At 38.8% G+C, this 17985-nt stretch overlaps 1 protein-coding gene across 3 annotated transcripts in view; it reads left to right on the forward strand.

Annotated features, from left to right (window-relative positions):
- Positions 1 to 724: 724 nt before the first annotated feature.
- ptdss2 (phosphatidylserine synthase 2) overlaps positions 725 to 17985 on the forward strand; it is a 261708-nt gene continuing 244447 nt past the window's right edge. For 2 of the 3 annotated variants that reach the window (XR_009925316.1, XM_062420985.1), the window contains exons 1-8: positions 725 to 892; positions 1448 to 1751; positions 5600 to 5701; positions 8627 to 8709; positions 12253 to 12320; positions 15097 to 15231; positions 17050 to 17100; positions 17600 to 17713. Coding sequence is in view for 2 of the 3 variants with exons in the window: in XM_062420985.1 (XP_062276969.1) it covers positions 1564 to 1751; positions 5600 to 5701; positions 8627 to 8709; positions 12253 to 12320; positions 15097 to 15231; positions 17050 to 17100; positions 17600 to 17713 (741 nt within the window). In the remaining variant the exon portion in view is untranslated. Of the gene's footprint in view, positions 893 to 1406; positions 1752 to 5599; positions 5702 to 8626; positions 8710 to 12252; positions 12321 to 15096; positions 15232 to 17049; positions 17101 to 17599; positions 17714 to 17985 lie in introns of all 3 variants that reach the window. The other variant, XM_062420987.1, reaches the window with a different exon arrangement.

The following is a 17985-nucleotide window of genomic DNA, read 5'->3' on the forward strand; positions in this document are numbered from 1 at the left end:
AGTTGGAGATGAAGTCTAAGCAAAGGTTATAACTGTCCAACAGTGAGTGTTGGAAAAGCTTTTAAAAAGCTTCTGTAATAGTTGTAGATCAGAGTGAAGCTATATTTGGGAAGTCATTTACTTTCACTATAATTTCACCTATAGGCTAAGTAACACAATTACAGAATGTAGGACTATTTTAGTCATGGGTTTTATGCTCTATGTAATAAAACATCTAAAAGCAAAAATCTTATCAGATTGGGGTCTGTTGTGTAATTTGTGTCTGTTTATGGTACCTTGACGTAAAGAAGTCTGGGAGGCACTAATCTCGCCTCTTATATATCTACAAATTATTATAACAATCCTTGAATTTCCCAAAGTGTAGGCTAAAAGGAAGTGACGACATACGCATGACCCAAAACATCTTGTCAGGCTTTTCCATAGCTTCGCTTTATAATTTGGTTCATAATTTAGTTTACTTCAATAACTCATTAACTCTTACAAGCATATAACAGCCTGCAACGGATGATCCATTGTCAAACTCGCCAGATACGTCAGGCTGGCAAATAATACAAAAGGTATAGATTTCGGTTTCAGAATAAAATCCCAACCCATTAAAACAAAAGTAGGTTCTCTTATTTTGAAGAGAACAGACCGGATGCCTCTCTGCCTCTATCTTGTCACCGAGCAGACGCCATGAAGCCCATGTGAGCACAGTGTACAGACTATGGTGTGGAGTGGTTTGTGTCGCTTGTTGCCACGCCAGACTCAGTCTCCAGGCGGTGTGTGGCACAGTTTACCGCTGACCTGCTCCTCTTTCTACTTTTAAAAACGGATTTCAAGCGTTTGTGCTGATATAGCCTCAGTAAAGCTCGTTAACTCACCCGGACCGGTAATCTCATAAATTCACTTGGTAAGTAATGTTAGCTTAAATTTAACGACAACGCCACACCGACTACCCAAACATAAAGGTAATTTTGTGACAAACAGACAAAAATTGGCTTGAGTAATGATGGTTTTACGTCAGCTAATTGTTAAAGAGCTTGTCAGTTAACTTATAGCCTTGTTAGCAAGGTCAAATAGTCAACAAAAAGCCTGCTACAAATAGCTATCGCAGCTAGCCAAGCTGTGGTGACAGTGATTTGTTCTCCATCTGATCAAGTTAATACCTCGATAGTGTTTCTGTCAAAAAGTCGTCGCCATTGTTGACGCATGACAACCTTGCCCCGCTTGTTCTTGCAGAAATGCTTTGGCACAAGTAGGCGGTCAGAGAAGAAGTCTTAGCTTCATGTCTATCTCGTTTTCATGTATATACTGTAATGTACTGTACTGTGCCATGCCGTGCTGTACTGTGCTGGGCGGTGTTTAAGAGCCGGCAGTTGAAGCAACAGCAGGACGTGAATTTCTGGTTATTCTCTCCTTTCTAGTATGGTCAGTAAGTAATGTTGATATCCTCCGACCACCTCAGGATGCTGACAGTCACTTGGGTGGGGCTGACGCCGATGACAGTACAGGGGAGCAGAGCCCAAGGTTAAAGACAGACCGCATATTGTATCTCACCCTGCGCGGTTGGTCGGTGAAGTAATGACCAAGCAGGAGTCGAAGAAAGGCGGCGCCGCCGAGCAGGTCAACAACGGCCTGGTGGAGCCGCGCTGTCCGGAGCAGAGCGCACCGATCAAAGCCAAGGTGATGAAGCAGACATCCAGGGAGAGCCTGCACCGGCGAAACACCGAGTCCGAAGTCTACGACGACGGGACCAACACCTTTTTCTGGTGAGTGTGCTCCTCGGCAATGTCAACTGTAATGTAAATGTCAAATCCTGGACACTGCAGCATTGAAGTGTGATGGTGCTGTTTTGTCAGTTTCAACAAAAAAATACTTCAAATTCACACAGCAATGAGAGGCAATGTTTGTTAAAAGCAGGGTGTGTATTGGGTTTCAAGGTGAACTGAAAGACAGGCCCAAGTGACCTCCATTAATTACAACAAGTGCTGTCACCTTGTTCGACATCTTTAAATGTGCACAGTGAATTACAGCAAGTCGAGCTAAAGGGAGGTTTAGGTTTTAATTGTTCAAATGCAAAATGATAGCAAGAAATCACATGTTTACTACACCAGGTGTCAGTTTTTATGGTGCTCTGCTAATGTTTGCTGTGCTGCCATGGATGCTTACATTGCAGATTCAAGCTCAGGGCTTGTTGTTGACAAGCCAAAAGCTAATATGCCTACCTGCACCTTCAGCAGAAACAGATCCTCGACGCACACTTGAAGTCAGGAGAGATATTCTGCTCGTGTGGTGAACTGGAGGAGTCGATTGTGTGTGTGTGTGTGTGTGTGTGTGTGTGTGTGTGTGTGTGTGTGTGTGTGTGTGTGTGTGTGTGTGTGTGTGCGCAACCACTGACACAAGCCTGTGCAACACATGTAGATGCAGTGTGTTGAAATGTGCAGGATGCAGGTGCTGTCATGTCCAGGCTAGTCCAGAAAAGTGACATTCCTTCTGCAGCCTTCTTAAATATATTGCTACGGCCGCCTTTCAACCTGTCGCTCAAGCAGTATTTATGCCTGAGTGTGTCTCTGTTTCATGTAGAAAGAAAGCGCCAGTAAGGATCTGCTAAGCTATCCAATATCTCTGGCAGAGTGACCTTAATGAGAATTTGCCATTACTGTGGTGCAGCCTGCCAAAATGACCATTAAGTCACATCAACACCTCTCTAAGTTGATTTTCATTAAAGGACAGCTCAGTTTGGTCGCACACTAGCTGTGGTAACACTGCTCATGATTCATTAGGAGGAATTTGTTCTCACAGTAGTTTGTTACCACTCCCACTTTTGTCATGATGGACAACTGATAATGAATGTAGCTATTTACTTTGTGGTCAACTTGTGGCCATTGTTAATCACAAGGCATCCTGGGTATTTAGGGGCCACTGATGCATGCAGCATACACACTGAAAACGAGAGACAAAACATATTACTGAGAATTTGTAGCATCTTAAATGTTTCCTGTCCAGAGTCACCAGAAATTCACATTAGTTAGTTGCTTTTTGTGCACAAATCCCAGCCAAGTCATTGCATTGTAAAAACCACAATAGACTTTTTTTTTCTACAGCTAATTTGTGATATCAGTGAAGAAGCTTTGTGTTAACCAAACCATACACTAAGCATTGAAATAAGAGGAAGTGGCAGTGCAAATGTTATTATATATTATGTATATATATGTGTATGTGTATATAAATAAATATCAGACCATGGAGTCAGTACAGGAGCACAGTGGGTTTGTTGTGGGAGTCTCACAAGTGTTACAGAGATACTTAAGAACTGTCTCTTGATATTTGCAGCTTCCCCTGGTTGTTAAGGAGGGTAAGAAGCTGTCATGCAACTTGCCACAGATTGGAATAAGGGAAGAGGTTTTTTTTTTTCTTTGAGAACTGAAATAGCTTTGATTGACTTTATATAGAAGTTGTGACAGAATGTTGTGCTGTGGCACCACTATTTCCCTAAATAGCATTGCTCCACACACATTTCAGGTCTCAAAGACTTATGAGATTGTTTCCTGCATTTTGACTACTGACAATGTCTTGGAAAAGTTTTCTTTTTTAGATTTAATTTAAAGAGAAGAACTCTTAAGTTTGTGTTAGTCATAGGACACAGCTGATTTAATTTGGATTCTCAACCTGTGAGTTTAGCTTGTCTTTCAGTTGCGCTAGGCTCGTATTTCTGCTGCATCTTTTCATTCCCAGTGGTGTTGTGTGGTTGTTAGGCAAGAGAGATGCCATGCCCTCTCCTGTGTCTCCTGCTGAACAGGTCGGATGAGGAGGTGGAACAGGGAGAACATTTTGTGATACCTGGTGGGCCATCTCCATCAGACTCTAAGCCTAGCTTTAGGGCTGGTAGATGGGTGAGGCTCTTTATCTTGAAGAGTGACAACAATGACCTCAGTATGAAAAAAATGTTTTATAACTATTGCTACACTTCCAATAATAGTACTTTAAATGATAAGACTGATGTTGGTTTTTCCACAAGTCCACGGTAGCTGCAGCCATATATAGCTTGCAGATCGATGCCATAGATGTCAAATTTTGTCCAAAAACAATAAAAATAAAAGAGCTACACTGGGTGACATTTTCCATACTGACAGTGAGTGCAACCAGTGTATGTAATTCATAAACAATGCCATGAGTGTATATTATGAATCTCTGGAGAGAAACTCTGTGCCACAAGTTACTAAGAAAGCTTGGGAACATGGTATGGTGTTTACACTGCTTTCACCAGTTTGAAGAGCTGAGAGAAAGAAAGTAAAGTCACTGTTTCTATTGTAAAAAGCCACATTAATCGATGTTTTGTCACAAGAGGCAGAAAAAAATGACTGATGCACATCAACACAGACATTGTTGGCAAATTAGACTTTATAATACCAATATATGGTGTTCCTTTTCATCTATGGAAACATATCTTTATTCTTTATTCAATTATTGTTTGAAATATGCATTTTAAGCCTACATTTATTGAAATATTTAGGAGTCACTGTAAGTTAATGTCTCAGTAATAGGTAGATATGTTAGTATGATGTATGTGTTGAACGATATGTAACACCAAATTGCAGCACAGAAAAGATATAATTGAGCAACATAAATTGTTCAGCAGAGAGTAATGAAAAGTTAACATGCATCTCTGTTTGTAATGAATATCAGCTGATGCCACTTGCCATCTGATCAATCTGACATATCTAACTGTGTGTTCTTGTGAGCCATGTCAGCATGCGGATAAATAAACAAACTTTGGCCCCTGCTAACATAGATTGTTCAGCAGAGAGTAATGAAAAGTTAACATGCATCTCTGTTTGTAATGAATATCAGCTGATGCCACTTGCCATCTGATCAATCTGACATATCTAACTGTGTGTTCTTGTGAGCCATGTCAGCATGCGGATAAATAAACAAAACTTTGGCCCCTGCTAACATAGATTGTTCAGCAGAGAGTAATGAAAAGTTAACATGCAACTCTGTTTGTAATGAATATCAGCTGATGCCACTTGCCATGTGATCAATCTGACATTTCTTACTGTGTGTTCTTCTGAGTCATGTCAGCATGCGGAAAAATAAACAAAACTTTGGCCCCTGAGTTGTGATAAATCCTACAGATAGCATGGATGAATGTAGTGTAGTGAGGGACTGTCATACAATGAAGGCCAAAGTTTGCTTCCTCCCTGCTCCTACTATATCTGGTTATATAGGAGATATGAGCCTATAGGTAATAACAGTAGCCTAAAACGTCATGTTCAAGGTGTCCGCCAGAGTGTAAGCTATGTGAGTAGTCTTAAACCATGATGATTTTCACAGGCCTGAGGCAGAAGAAATATACAACTGAAAGAAAATGTCAAACTTCGTCAATCTTTGAAAATCTGTATCTTGTAACTGGTTTCCTTATTTCAGAAAGTTGTGAAGGTTTGATGATGTTTAAACACTTTGAAGTAATCACCAGTGTGCACTGGGCTCAAATTACAGTGCAGTGATAGAGCTCAACTTTTCTCCATCTCTACAGGCTTTTATTGTTTGTTTTGTTTTCTCTTCATAAATGGTATTAATATCATTCTCCTCTCTCTCTCTCCCTCTCTCTCTGCAGGCGAGCTCATACTGTGACAGTTCTCTTCATTCTGACCTGTGCACTGGTCTACGTCACACTGTTGGAAGAAACCCCACAGGACACGGCCTACAATACTAAGAGGTCAGTTGACTGTGCTCATCACTTCCCCACTGCTCTTACGACCAGAACCACACAGGACACAAGCGCCAGCTCCAAAAAAACCTGATGTAATCCATATGAGTCTTTTTATGGGGCTGCAAAATTGTAATTTCAGTAGCAGTTTATCTAATGAGAATTACTTATCTCATTAATAATCCAAATTAATAGTAATCTCAGGTTTTATTCTGATTTTATCTTTTACAACCACTTTATCTTCAATTCGTGTTCTGTTCGTCTGATGAAGTTTTACTAAAGAGGCCCCCCAATTACAAACGATCAGCCTCTTTGTGTGTGAGATGTGGGGAAAAGGCAGCAGTGCGTGTGTTTGTCTGTTTGGTGTTGGTCATGTCATATTGTCACTCAGTGAATAGGTCACATAATGAAACCAGCCAATGAGCAGACCAGTGTTTATCTCCCCTTTAACACTACTTGGCACGAAGCCACACAGTCACAGCAACATCGTAAAAGTGCAAAACCCTCCATCACTCCAAATTGAATCACTTTCTTCTTTCACCTTGAGCCCAGCTGGCTCTGTTTTCAAGGCCACATGTAGCTGTTTGGAGTTTTTCCACAGGGAAAAAAAACCCTAGATGACCATAAAAAAGAGCATGAATATCAGTGCACAATTTGATTAGATTAAGATTTGGCAAATGTGTTGGAATCTTTACTCTTTGAACACTGAGAAAACATGCAACCCTGTACAATTCATTAACTGAAGCATGCAAACTTTGATAAAAAAGCAAAATGATAGAGGTTTAATGCAGCTTGCCCTTTTAGTGTCTCGTGACCAAAGAAAGAGGCACAGCAAAATAGGTGGTAGAAGCTAGTTTGCGTAAGGACTGCTTTTGGGTTTTCAAGTGGCTAGCTCTGTTTGTGGCAAATTAGATTAGACGAGGAAAGCTCTGTTGGAGTTGCATGTCATTTGGCAGAGCAGGGTCTTTTAAAATTAGATGGTGCGACAAATCTTCTTTTAATTCAAACTCTCGAGTCCTTTCTGTTCCCTCAAAGGTCAGCAACACTGTCAAGTTGGTCAAGTTTTTAAAGAGGGAAATCAAATCATGCTTTTTGTGATTTCTGTTATTTTTATACTGTTATGATGTTGGATGTCTGGTAAACTTGGTCAAAGGTCCAAAACTTGAGGTGAGTGTACTATATGTAAAAATGTTTGCTGAAAGTTAAGAGGCCAAACACCTCATGTATATTTGAATGTAAACTGTATATCCAGTGATCCAGACTGATCATTGGGCTGTTTTGGTGCCACCTGCAGCACTCACACAGATCGTGACGTGTGTATGTAGCAGCAGCTCTATACGGGATCCACGTTCTCCAAAGTTGAGGACACAGAACTTGATGAAACAATCCATTTAGCTGTTACCATTTAATAAAAACGAAGCGGTCTATAGCTGATTATTTTACAAGATGAGGAGAGAGAGGAGGAGTTTGGTGGGGAGGGAGATCCAATGAGAGGTTATGGTTCAGATGCTACTGATGATAGAGGTACAGGCAGAAAGAGAGACTGACACTCCCTTTCTGAGCCAGTGAAGTAGAAAAAGTGCTACTTTTACCCGCAATAGCTAGCGCAGTACTAAACTTGTTACTTGCTACCAGTGGAAAAGTCAGTCTGGAGCCCTGATATCTTTAAATATTAATTCCTGAGCTGACTTTGGTGTTACTCACTTGGGCTGAACTGACCTCATCATGTCAGTCAGGAGTTGATTCATGCTGCTCTGATGACCACCACCTGAGCACTGAGCTCCTCTCTGTTCTACCAAACTCTAAACTCAACTTCAGTCAGTGTTTGGAAGCGTTACTCAATGCAGGAAAAGGCTGGCTTTGTGTAATGTCTCATGTGAACTGAAAGTGTAGGGAAAAAAATAGTTTCTTAATCTAAGTCTTATGATATTATACATTTGCTCTGTGTGTGTGTGTGTGCATGGTGGAGGGATTGAATAATCAAGGAAAGCCAAGCAGGCAGCATAAAATGTTGTGTGAATGTGTGTGTGTGTGTGTGTGTGTGTTTGTGACAGAGATAGTGATTGTAGGTTGTGTTTGTGTGTATGTTAGTGTTTGTGAGGGATTGTGGGACACTTCTTAGCAGGATTTGCTGCAGTCAGTGCAGACTGGCTCGAGGGGATAAAGACGCTAGAGCTTCTTCCTGGCAGCGGAGCTCACACACACACACACACACACACACACACACACACACACACACACACACACACACACACACACACACACACACCCACACCCACACCCACACACACACCCACACCCACACACCCACACACCAAATCTCAATCACTTGCTCAGTTGTACACTGTTTGATACTCCAGTTCCATTTTAAACATTGTTATTTGGGCCATATACTCACTCTCACCAGCTCACACGCATCCACCCTCACTTTGACACACATTCATGTTCTCTGAATCACATACACTCACTTTTCCAACCTACACACTTTAACACAATCAATTACTCAATCACTTACACTCACGCTACCACGCTCGTTGGCGAGCACATGCTGTAATCGCATTGTACGCCCAGAGTCTAATCTTACCTTGTTAATTTGTAAGTTCAGAGCAGCAACCTTGTCTTGTTCTCGGAGTTCAATACAGCAGGGATCAGACGCAACACAGTCTCACAGGAGCAGCTTCAAAATGATCTCATCTCTTAGGAAACACAGCGGGAAATGTGGGAAGCTGCTGGGATAGGCCTCCAGATTTTTATTATATGAAATTCTGCCCAATCTTTGCTATTTGTACTCATATCACAGATCTTTGAGATTAGGCCAGGCTTTTAAGTCCACAGAAAATCTGATATTCATACATGGGGGTTTTATTATTTGTATCAGTAGTATAACATAGACTTCAATTACATTTTTTGTGTTTATTATTTGTGCTCCTGTAGGGGGATTGTGGCCAGTATCCTGGTGTTCCTCTGTTTTGGAGTGACACAAGCCAAAGATGGACCCTTCACAAGACCACATCCAGGTAAGATGTGTACAGTTATTGCATAAGTACACATGAACAACCTGTTTTTTTTACCCCTCAATAAAATTCAAATAAAACTAAATTTGATCAAATTTGTGTGAATCACTTCACTTTTAATATCTGGGTCACTTTTGAGTGAATATAGCAACTATGGCGCAGCATTTTCTTTACAAGTTCAAAACAAAGCGTTCTGAATTCATTACCACTCCAGTGCCTCTGTGTAACTTTGTCTCTGTAGCAATGGCAGCTGAGGCTCATGAGTATTTCTAGTACTCTTGGCAGTCTTATGCACCAAAAAGTGAAAAAAGTGTTCTGTCAGGAACAAAGTTGAAATGATTGAAACTGGTGGTCACAGTATAAACATATAGGATTGTTACACTATCTGGCAAAGTCTTGTGTTTTTATGTTAAGTAATATTGAGGATATTGTTTAAAGACTAAAGTGAAATGGGAATACAGAATGTGGAAAAACACTTGCAGAACTCCACAACTCCATACTATCATCTTTCCAAAAATGAGGAAAATGTCAAAGAAAATAAAGAGATGCCAATGCAGGTTAAATATCACATAAATAATTTGAGTAGCTCAAGCTTTTGCAGTGCAATTCTGAATCATATTCAAAATATGTGACATCTGTTTGCCCTCGGACAAATGAATAGTTTGGCAGGAGTAAAGCACTTGTTTACAAATATGAGCAATGAAACATTAGAAATATATCTGCCATTACAGTGATTGACTTTACACTGTTCATATAGCATGCTATTGTCAGGAGGTGTTCAGACTGACTTTTTAATGGCACATTGATTGTTTTTCCTTTCCCATCCTGTGTAGATGGCTAAGAGATTCTGAGAGCATTTAACAATATATTGATCAATAGCAACATTTGAGAATCTCATGTTAATTTTTCATATAGACCCTGTGAGTGCTGGGAATCAATACAGAAAATGGCTTGCTGAATGTGATTGTCCAAATAAAAGGGGCAAATGAATAAATGAAGAATCCATAGTCTGTTGAAAGCAGGTTGGATGTTTTCCTGGCATGGGTTGGATCCAGTCAAATCCCATAGAGAGCAAGATAAACACCAACAAACAAAAGCTCATACTGGGTGAACATCTTCATTACAGGTTGTTAAAGTTTATCCCGGTTTATAGAAGCATTATCTGCAGGACTGTAGTGCTCAGTGAACAGCTTAGTGATTCAAATGATGCACTCACATGAACATGATGATCTCAACTCGCTAATTTCTCCCACTCATATTTGAGCTGCTGTTTTAAAGGCAGATCCTCCTCAGACCATCTATTAATGTCACACTGAAATCCAAGAGATTAGGGAAAATATACAAAGACATTAGACATCAGGAAAGTTAGTATTACTTGAAATGATATAATGGCCACTGAGAACTCAATGTCCATTGTCAAGTGTCCATTAAGTTCTGGTAACTGAGCAGTATAACTGGACACCTCTGATGTAGGTATTTGTTTACAGCTCTAATGAAATACCTCAATATTTATATAAAGACAGCAACCATATGGTTTAAGTCAAAGAGCTTGATGCTTGGGTTATTTATGTAACCAATAAAAAAAGATAGATAAACTGCTGTTTTATTTTTATTTTTGCTGCTCTGTACGTGCTATGCACATTTAGTTTCAAACATCATCATCTGACATTTGCATGAATATGGACATGTAAACACAGGAAAGACAGAACTTTTTAAATTATGTCATGGCTAAACTGATAGCTGGTGGGGTTGAAGGACAGCTGCAGGGAAGGAGAGAGAGTGACCACACAATTTGTTGGATATTATCCCGTACGTGTGCACATCACAGTTTCCCTCAAACACTCAATAAGAATGCTGTTTGAAGATGTTGTAGTATTTTATATTGTTCATAAACATGCAGTGAATGCTTGCTGTGTTGTAATAGACATATAAAATAAATAAGCTGTATGGTGTCTGGATGGAGAAGAAGTGCTGCTGCAGTTGGATTTATGTCTTAATAGTTGATATAAGTCTGCTTCATTATTGAAAGTGCTTTTTTATTTGCTCATTACCAAAAAGTTATTTTAAACTTGCTTTTGAATAGAGCCTCTGTTGCAGCGTGCTTTTATAGTTTAGTTATTTTAAAGACTTAATTAAACTGTTTAGTTGGTTATATATTATATTATATTTTATTTGGTGACTGCATAAGCTTAACTTTGGCACTGTGTAACCTTTAAAAAAAAAATCTTCCATTCACCATAAAAGGATATTTAAATAGTGCAGTTCTTAGTAATTGGCTATTTATGTTTTTGAGCAGGAAATTCATGCAGAGGACACTTGTATCTCGTCCCTCAATGAGCTTGTTTCTCACTAACTTCTGAGGAAAAAGAGGAAGGAAGGAAAGAAGGAAGGAAGGGCGATAACAGGGTGTGGACGGCAGTGTGCATGGAAACACTCTGACTGTGGCAGTTGTTGAAGGCGTGAAGTGGCCGGGCAAGAATTTGGGCTGCTGTTGCTACATTACTTGTGCCTCCTGGCCTCCTCCTTTTGTGGAATGAAAGACAAAAGAGAGTTTTGTGCCTGTGTATGTGTGTGTGTATTTTGTGACTGCGTCATACTCCCTGACCTGTTGAGCCAGACAAGTAGGTTCAATTGCTGTTGCCGTTGTTGCAGGTTGGTAGCCTGGGAAAAGACCCAGAGGGGATTTCAGAGTGACAACCTGACGGCAAACTGAATACACATGAATTCAAACAGAATTATAACAAACGGTTCACTCTAAAACAACAGCTTCGTTCTTGTGTGGGACATTTATTACAATATGTTACAGCAGCTTCAGACTGTGGAGGTCATCCCACATAATTTTTTAATCTGCTGCTGAATCAACCTTAATGTAAACCAGGTCCCCCTGACTGATTCTCTGCTTTATCATTGCTCAATTTCATCTTTTGTAATAGAAAAAAAACACTGTAATGTTTGTATAGCAAACTAATTAATCAAAATATGATTCAGGGGAAGTTCTGCAATATTAAAATCACATTTCATGATTTGGCACTAAATCAACCACCTGCATCTCGTGTGTTCCTGTTTCTAAATGTCAAAACACACTCCCCATTTATTTCTTGTATTTTGATCTATAAATGAAGGGCCTCAGGGTGAAGACTAAATGTCAAAGTCAGGGTAGTAATGCAGAAGTTAACTCGACAAAACCCAGTATTAAGCTTTTTTAGTGTGTTGAAAGTCAAATGTTTCTAAAACAAAGGAGGGGTACAGAAACAGTTAGAGATGTCTATAGGTGCAGTCAGGATTGTTAAGAAGGTGTGGGTATGACAGAGACATTAGTACTAGACACAAAATGGAGCATGACTCACTTTGTCAGACTGCATAATATGTTCATAATCTTTGATCTGGAACCTGTAAAAAAACAACAAAAAAATCCCTCCAAAATCATGAGTCCCCAGATTCCATTCAACTACCTGTTTTCGGTTTATTTTTTAGAAGTGAAGAGTACAGTATGTGTAACTTCTAGTTTAAATCTAACCATTACTTTCTCTCTCTTTTTCTCTGCAGCTTACTGGCGGTTCTGGCTTTGTGTCACTGTCGTCTACGAGCTGTTCCTCATCTTTATCCTGTTCCAGGTGGGTGTGCTGATGAAATACATGCAAAAAAACTTGCATCAAAATATTCAAAGATGCACACATACATCAACATATGCACATACAAATTCAAAAGCAAAGGGAAAACCATGAGACAAGTGCACGCTTGTATACTGTACATCAGTTATATTTGCTTATGATGCATGTACATGGATGTACACACAGAACTCATCAATATAGAAGCTGTTCATTTTCTGGAAATTCAAACTGAGCTTTCTCACGGCAAAATTAGCCCCAAAATATCTCTTAAAGCAGTAGGAGCTCTGTGACAAAGCAGCAGTTCTCCTCAAATTCCTTATTAGTCCTCAGTATAGAAAGAAACCACAGGGATACTTATAGGATCATACATTTATATAATTTGTAAGACTAATCATCACTATAAATATATAATAACAATTTGGCTTTGCACAAGATACATATACATTTTTTTTTTTTTTTAAAGTATGAATCTAACTTATTGCAACTCTTTAAGACTGTCCCTTTTTAACCACAGTTTGAGAACATATTACTGTTACGTTACTAGTTTTAAAACCTGTTTCATTTGGAAGTTGGATGACCTGTGTGACAGAAATCTCTACATTCAATATTCATTTTAATTCATATTCCTATATTGATTTAAATTGTGTATTATGTAGTGTCCAGCTCCATCCTGAAATAGTCAATAAGGGCATCTGAAAACTAGGGCTAAAAACTGTCCAAAATCAAGGATTTTGGTCAGATTTTTCTTCCAATCTCTGGTACTCTGCAGTCTTCCTACATCAGTAACCCTGGAAGCCTCGCTACTCTGCCCAAGTTTAATTAAAATCAGACTCTTAGAAACAGCAGCAATGGGTGCCGTTTATATAACACTTTACGGCTGGCAAACTGTGTCTTAATCAGGTCTGGACACTGTTAAAAAATACTTCAGCCATCCGCCTTTTTAACTTGTGCAAAGAAAATAAACATTTTAACTTGGGAAAAGCTTCCAGAACAGTATTATTATATTGACGACAAAGAAGTGGAAAACTTGCTATGTTTAAAGTTTAAACTTTTAGAGAATATGTAAAAGAGGAGCCCTGTTTCAAAAATATAAATGTGATATGATTTTCTTCAAAAACATTGTAACAGCGTTATGCAGGGACATGGCCCTTTATGGAATAGTTTGGACATGCCAGTGTTTTATAATGATGGTCTCTGCAGCTCTGTCTCCATAAAACTATTTTCTTTTTTTTTAACTTTGATTTTTATTAGTTTTTCCTTTTTTTTTTTTAACAACAAAAGGACATCACAAAAAAGAAAATGGAACAAACAAATTTAAAAAATTTTTTAAAAAAAAGGAACAATACCATTAGGGGAGTCTCATTCTTTGCATTTTCAAGTCCTCATTTCCTGAATCATCACTTCCATTTTTCACCTGTGTTTTTAAATTGTGTCCATTTGTCCCATTTTTGCTCTCCCTGCTTCTCCTGCAGTCTCATGCGAAACGTCATCCTCTCCATCACGTAGATTTCTTCCACTATTTCCAACCATTGGTCGTTATCAGGGGGATCAGGTTTACACCACTTTCTGGTTATAGCCTTTTTACTGGCTATCAGTAAAATCTTTACCAGATATCTATCACTTACATGTACATTTCCCTCATTGAAATTACACATATATAAAGTTTTACAGTCCATAGGAATATTATATCCTAGTATCTTTTGCAGAGTATTATGCACCATTTCCCAAAACCATGACAACTTACAACATTTCCAAAAGACATGAGCATGGTCCGCATCTAATTCACCACATTCTCGACAGCACCTATGATTAGTATTTGAATATTTATTCTTAATCTTAGGCTTGATAGTAGCGTACTAAGTTCTTCCAGGAGAACTCCCTCCATGTCCGAGAATTAGTGGATGTTTGATGCATCTTCCACATATCTTGCCATTCTTTGTCTGTGATTTCTATACCAAATTCTGCTTCCCATTTCTCCTTAATATAGTTGGTTGAGTTCTTATTTGCTGTCAATGCTTGGTATAGTGCAGATATAAGTCTGATTGGGTTTCCTTTGTAAGACTTGATTATGATTTGAGTCACACCACTTACTTCTATGGAAGGATCTCTTTTTTTTTCATTTCTTTCGTATAATAATCCCTTAACTGCAAATATCTGTACAAGTCATGTTTCCCCAGGTTATACTTGTCCTTCATATTTTGAAAACTCTCCAGCTCTCCTTTCTCTTCCAAGGTACACCATGCTGTAATTCCCTTAGCTATCCATAATTTGAATCCCTTATCAAGATGACTCGGTTATCAAATGCTACCCATTTTAATTGATTTATATTCTCCATTTTATGCTGTCTGGTTACTTGGAACCACAGCTCTAGAGTGAATGAGGTAATCGGGTCCATACCTTTCTGTATTTTTTTGTAAATTTCTCTATCGCCAATTATACTCTGGATAGGGTAACCATCAAATTCTTTTTCCACATCTTTCCACTTTGCCACATAATTTGGTTTACAGCAGTATGCCACATCCCTGAGCTGGGCTGCATGGTAATATTCTTTCAATTTTGGGGGCGGCCCGTGCCTCCCCTATGTTTAGGTAGCTGGAGGGTTTCGTACCTTACCCTGGGTCTTTTGCCTCCCCAGATGAATCTCGATATTATTCTATCCCAGTTCATAAATTGAGTTTGTGGAACATCTATAGGTAGAGACTGAAACCATAAAACTATTTTCTTGTTATAATAAGTGCTAACGGTGCCCTTCCTCTTTCCTTTGAACTCTGTTATCCAGACGGTGCACGATGGGCGGCAGTTCATGAAGTACATTGACCCTAAGCTTGGGGTTCCCCTCCCTGAGCGTGACTATGGAGGAAACTGCCTCATGTACGACCCAGGCAACACCACCGACCCCTTTCACAACATCTGGGTGAGACTGTTTATTTTGTTTTATTTGTGCACATTGTCTTTTGAATTTTATAGGTTTTCTCACTCAATTTAATTTGGACAACATACATGTTGTTTAAAACATATTATCTGAGATGTGTAATATTTTGCTGATAACTGGCTACACAGTAAAAAGTACCTTTCTAAGAAGAGACATTTTTTATTATGTCCTGCTGAAAGTTTAAAGCTTTGCCCTCAATTATTACTAATAAGGAAATGACCCAGATCACAAATCATGTGGCTGTCTGTACATGGTCGTCTGCATTATTGTGAAATTGAGAGAATCCCTTCTTAATCTTTGTTAATTTCTAACATTCATTCATGAACTCATTGTCCATTTGACATGATTTCTACCTCATTTTTTTCCTCTTTCTCATACATTAATCAGCAGACCTCTGTTTCAATATGAGTCCAAAATGTGGTCTGCAACAGTCTAACTAAGCCTTGTATGTAGTCTAGCCCGTTACCAGAAATGCCTTTTGCTATGTCGTAACACATGTTGTAAAATGAAGAGGATTGCTGAAAAGGGCAAATTTGTAAGCTTTACGATAGCGAAGGAATGGCATTATAAAATAGGTTTTTAAATAATTGTGAATCACTGCAACCACGGGAGGTCACTGAACATACAGTCATAAATGCACAAAAAGTATTAGGCTTATAGATTCAGTACTATGTGAGATTAGCTCTGGACAGACAGACACACACACAGACACACAGCCACAAGCATGATCCCCTCCAGGCTTATGCCTGGCGGAGATAATTAAAATTAGATTTTTTATATGGGACGTGAGTGAACTGTGCTGCTCAAAAAAAAAGACATACCTCAGTACTTAAGCTAAAACACTCTTTTTGTAAATATAATTTCTGTTTTTTATGATGCCCAGCCAAGTTTTGTCCTATTCAGTGATACAGTGTTTAACCTCACTGTGCCCATCCTGGAAAGTGCAAAAATAAATCGGATGTGGTGTTTAATGAGAGCATAGAGAATGATGGTAAATAGTCCATCATGTTTTAGTTTTCTAAAACCTAATTACATGAGAGACAATGCAACATTATTCTCAACAGCAATGTTTGTGCTGATGTTGCATTTAACTTTAACCACAGTTGACAAATTGAAAGAAGTGTAACTAAAGGCTCTTTTACACTATCAGATTTTGGGCTGTCTGAGATGAAAGTGGCAATCATGAGAGACAATCGAGAGAAATTTGTCAAAATCTTTGGTCGTCAGTACAAAACAGTGCTTCTAGATCTCACTGTGAGACACATGCACTGTCAAATGATTTGGAGCTTTGACGACCAAAGACAGCTTGAGGTAAAAACAACAATATAAGAAGTTTAAGGCCACATTGTCACAGTGTGACTGCTGTTACAACCCATGTCTACAAAGACATTTGAAGCCTACAAACGTTTCAAAAGTGCAGTTTATTCAATGAAGTTTAGAGGAAAATGAACTTATTTTTCTTAATACCACTATGGCACACAAAAACCAAAATGATGGAAGTGAAACAAAAAAGACGTAATTTTTGCTGTATTTTCAAAAAAGTCTTCTTGCACAATGTGACATGTGATAAACTCACATGATAGTCTGTGTCACACAGTCTAAACTAAAGGTACCTTTAGTTGATTGAAATCTGTTTAGAGCTGAAATGTAAATGAATGGTTTAATGATTGTGTAGAAATATGCTGTATATTGGGGATAATTGTGTGTTTTGGCTGAATTTGCCATCGTAAATTGAAGCTGAACAACCTCTTTTGTAAAGAGAACAAGGTGTTAAAATAACATGTTGGTTTGTCTCCACAGGACAAGATGGATGGCTTTGTTCCAGCTCACTTCCTGGGATGGTATATCAAGGTAGATATCAATGCTAATTTCCTAACTGAATGTAAATGAATGAACACACCAGGGTGCACTAATTGTGACTGGCCATAATCAGATATTAAATGGCAAAAGATTTTTTGAATGGGTCATCATTATTTGGAGTGCCTAATCAAAAAAAAAAAGTTTTAGTTTACATATCAGAGAAATAGTTAAAATGAATTGCAGTTAAATGCACTGGATAAAAGGCCATGTGTTGCTGGGATGAACATAAGACAGCAAGCGCTAACTAATACTAATACAATGCTGTGATAAAAGCTATGATTTATTTACAATAAAGTGCTTAACTTGCTTGGTTTGCACTTTTACACATTAGGTAAATGAATATTTGGGTGAACTGTGTGCAGCACCAGTCTGCTGTGTTATATTTGCAACAATGAACAGTGTAAGTCTCTTACTGTGCCATCTTGCTGACCTCCTCCCACTGTTCCTCTCTTGCTCACCTCTCTCCCCCCTCCTGCTCTGTTTTCCTCAGACGCTGATGATTCGGGATTGGTGGATGTGTATGATAATCAGCGTCATGTTTGAGTTCCTGGAATACAGCCTGGAACACCAGTTACCTAACTTCTCCGAGTGCTGGTGGGACCATGTATGTATAAGTATTACTGCTCTTATCCTTTGCTTACTTTCATGTTACCTCATGTTATCATGCTAGTAATTTTTATGCTTCAACTTCAACTTTATTTGTAAATCACTTTACACACAACACAGCTGATGGAAAGTGCTCTACAGAACACACAGAGCAAAAGCACACAGTAAAGAAACAAACACAATTGTACTGGGGTGGTTTGCAGTAGGACACGGTAAGCATCAACAGGTGTTGCCCTTCAAACCTCCTCTTTATATAAAAGAATGAATATA

Source organism: Scomber scombrus, chromosome 6 (assembly GCF_963691925.1).
Source record: "Scomber scombrus chromosome 6, fScoSco1.1, whole genome shotgun sequence".
Lineage (NCBI taxonomy): Eukaryota > Metazoa > Chordata > Actinopteri > Scombriformes > Scombridae > Scomber > Scomber scombrus.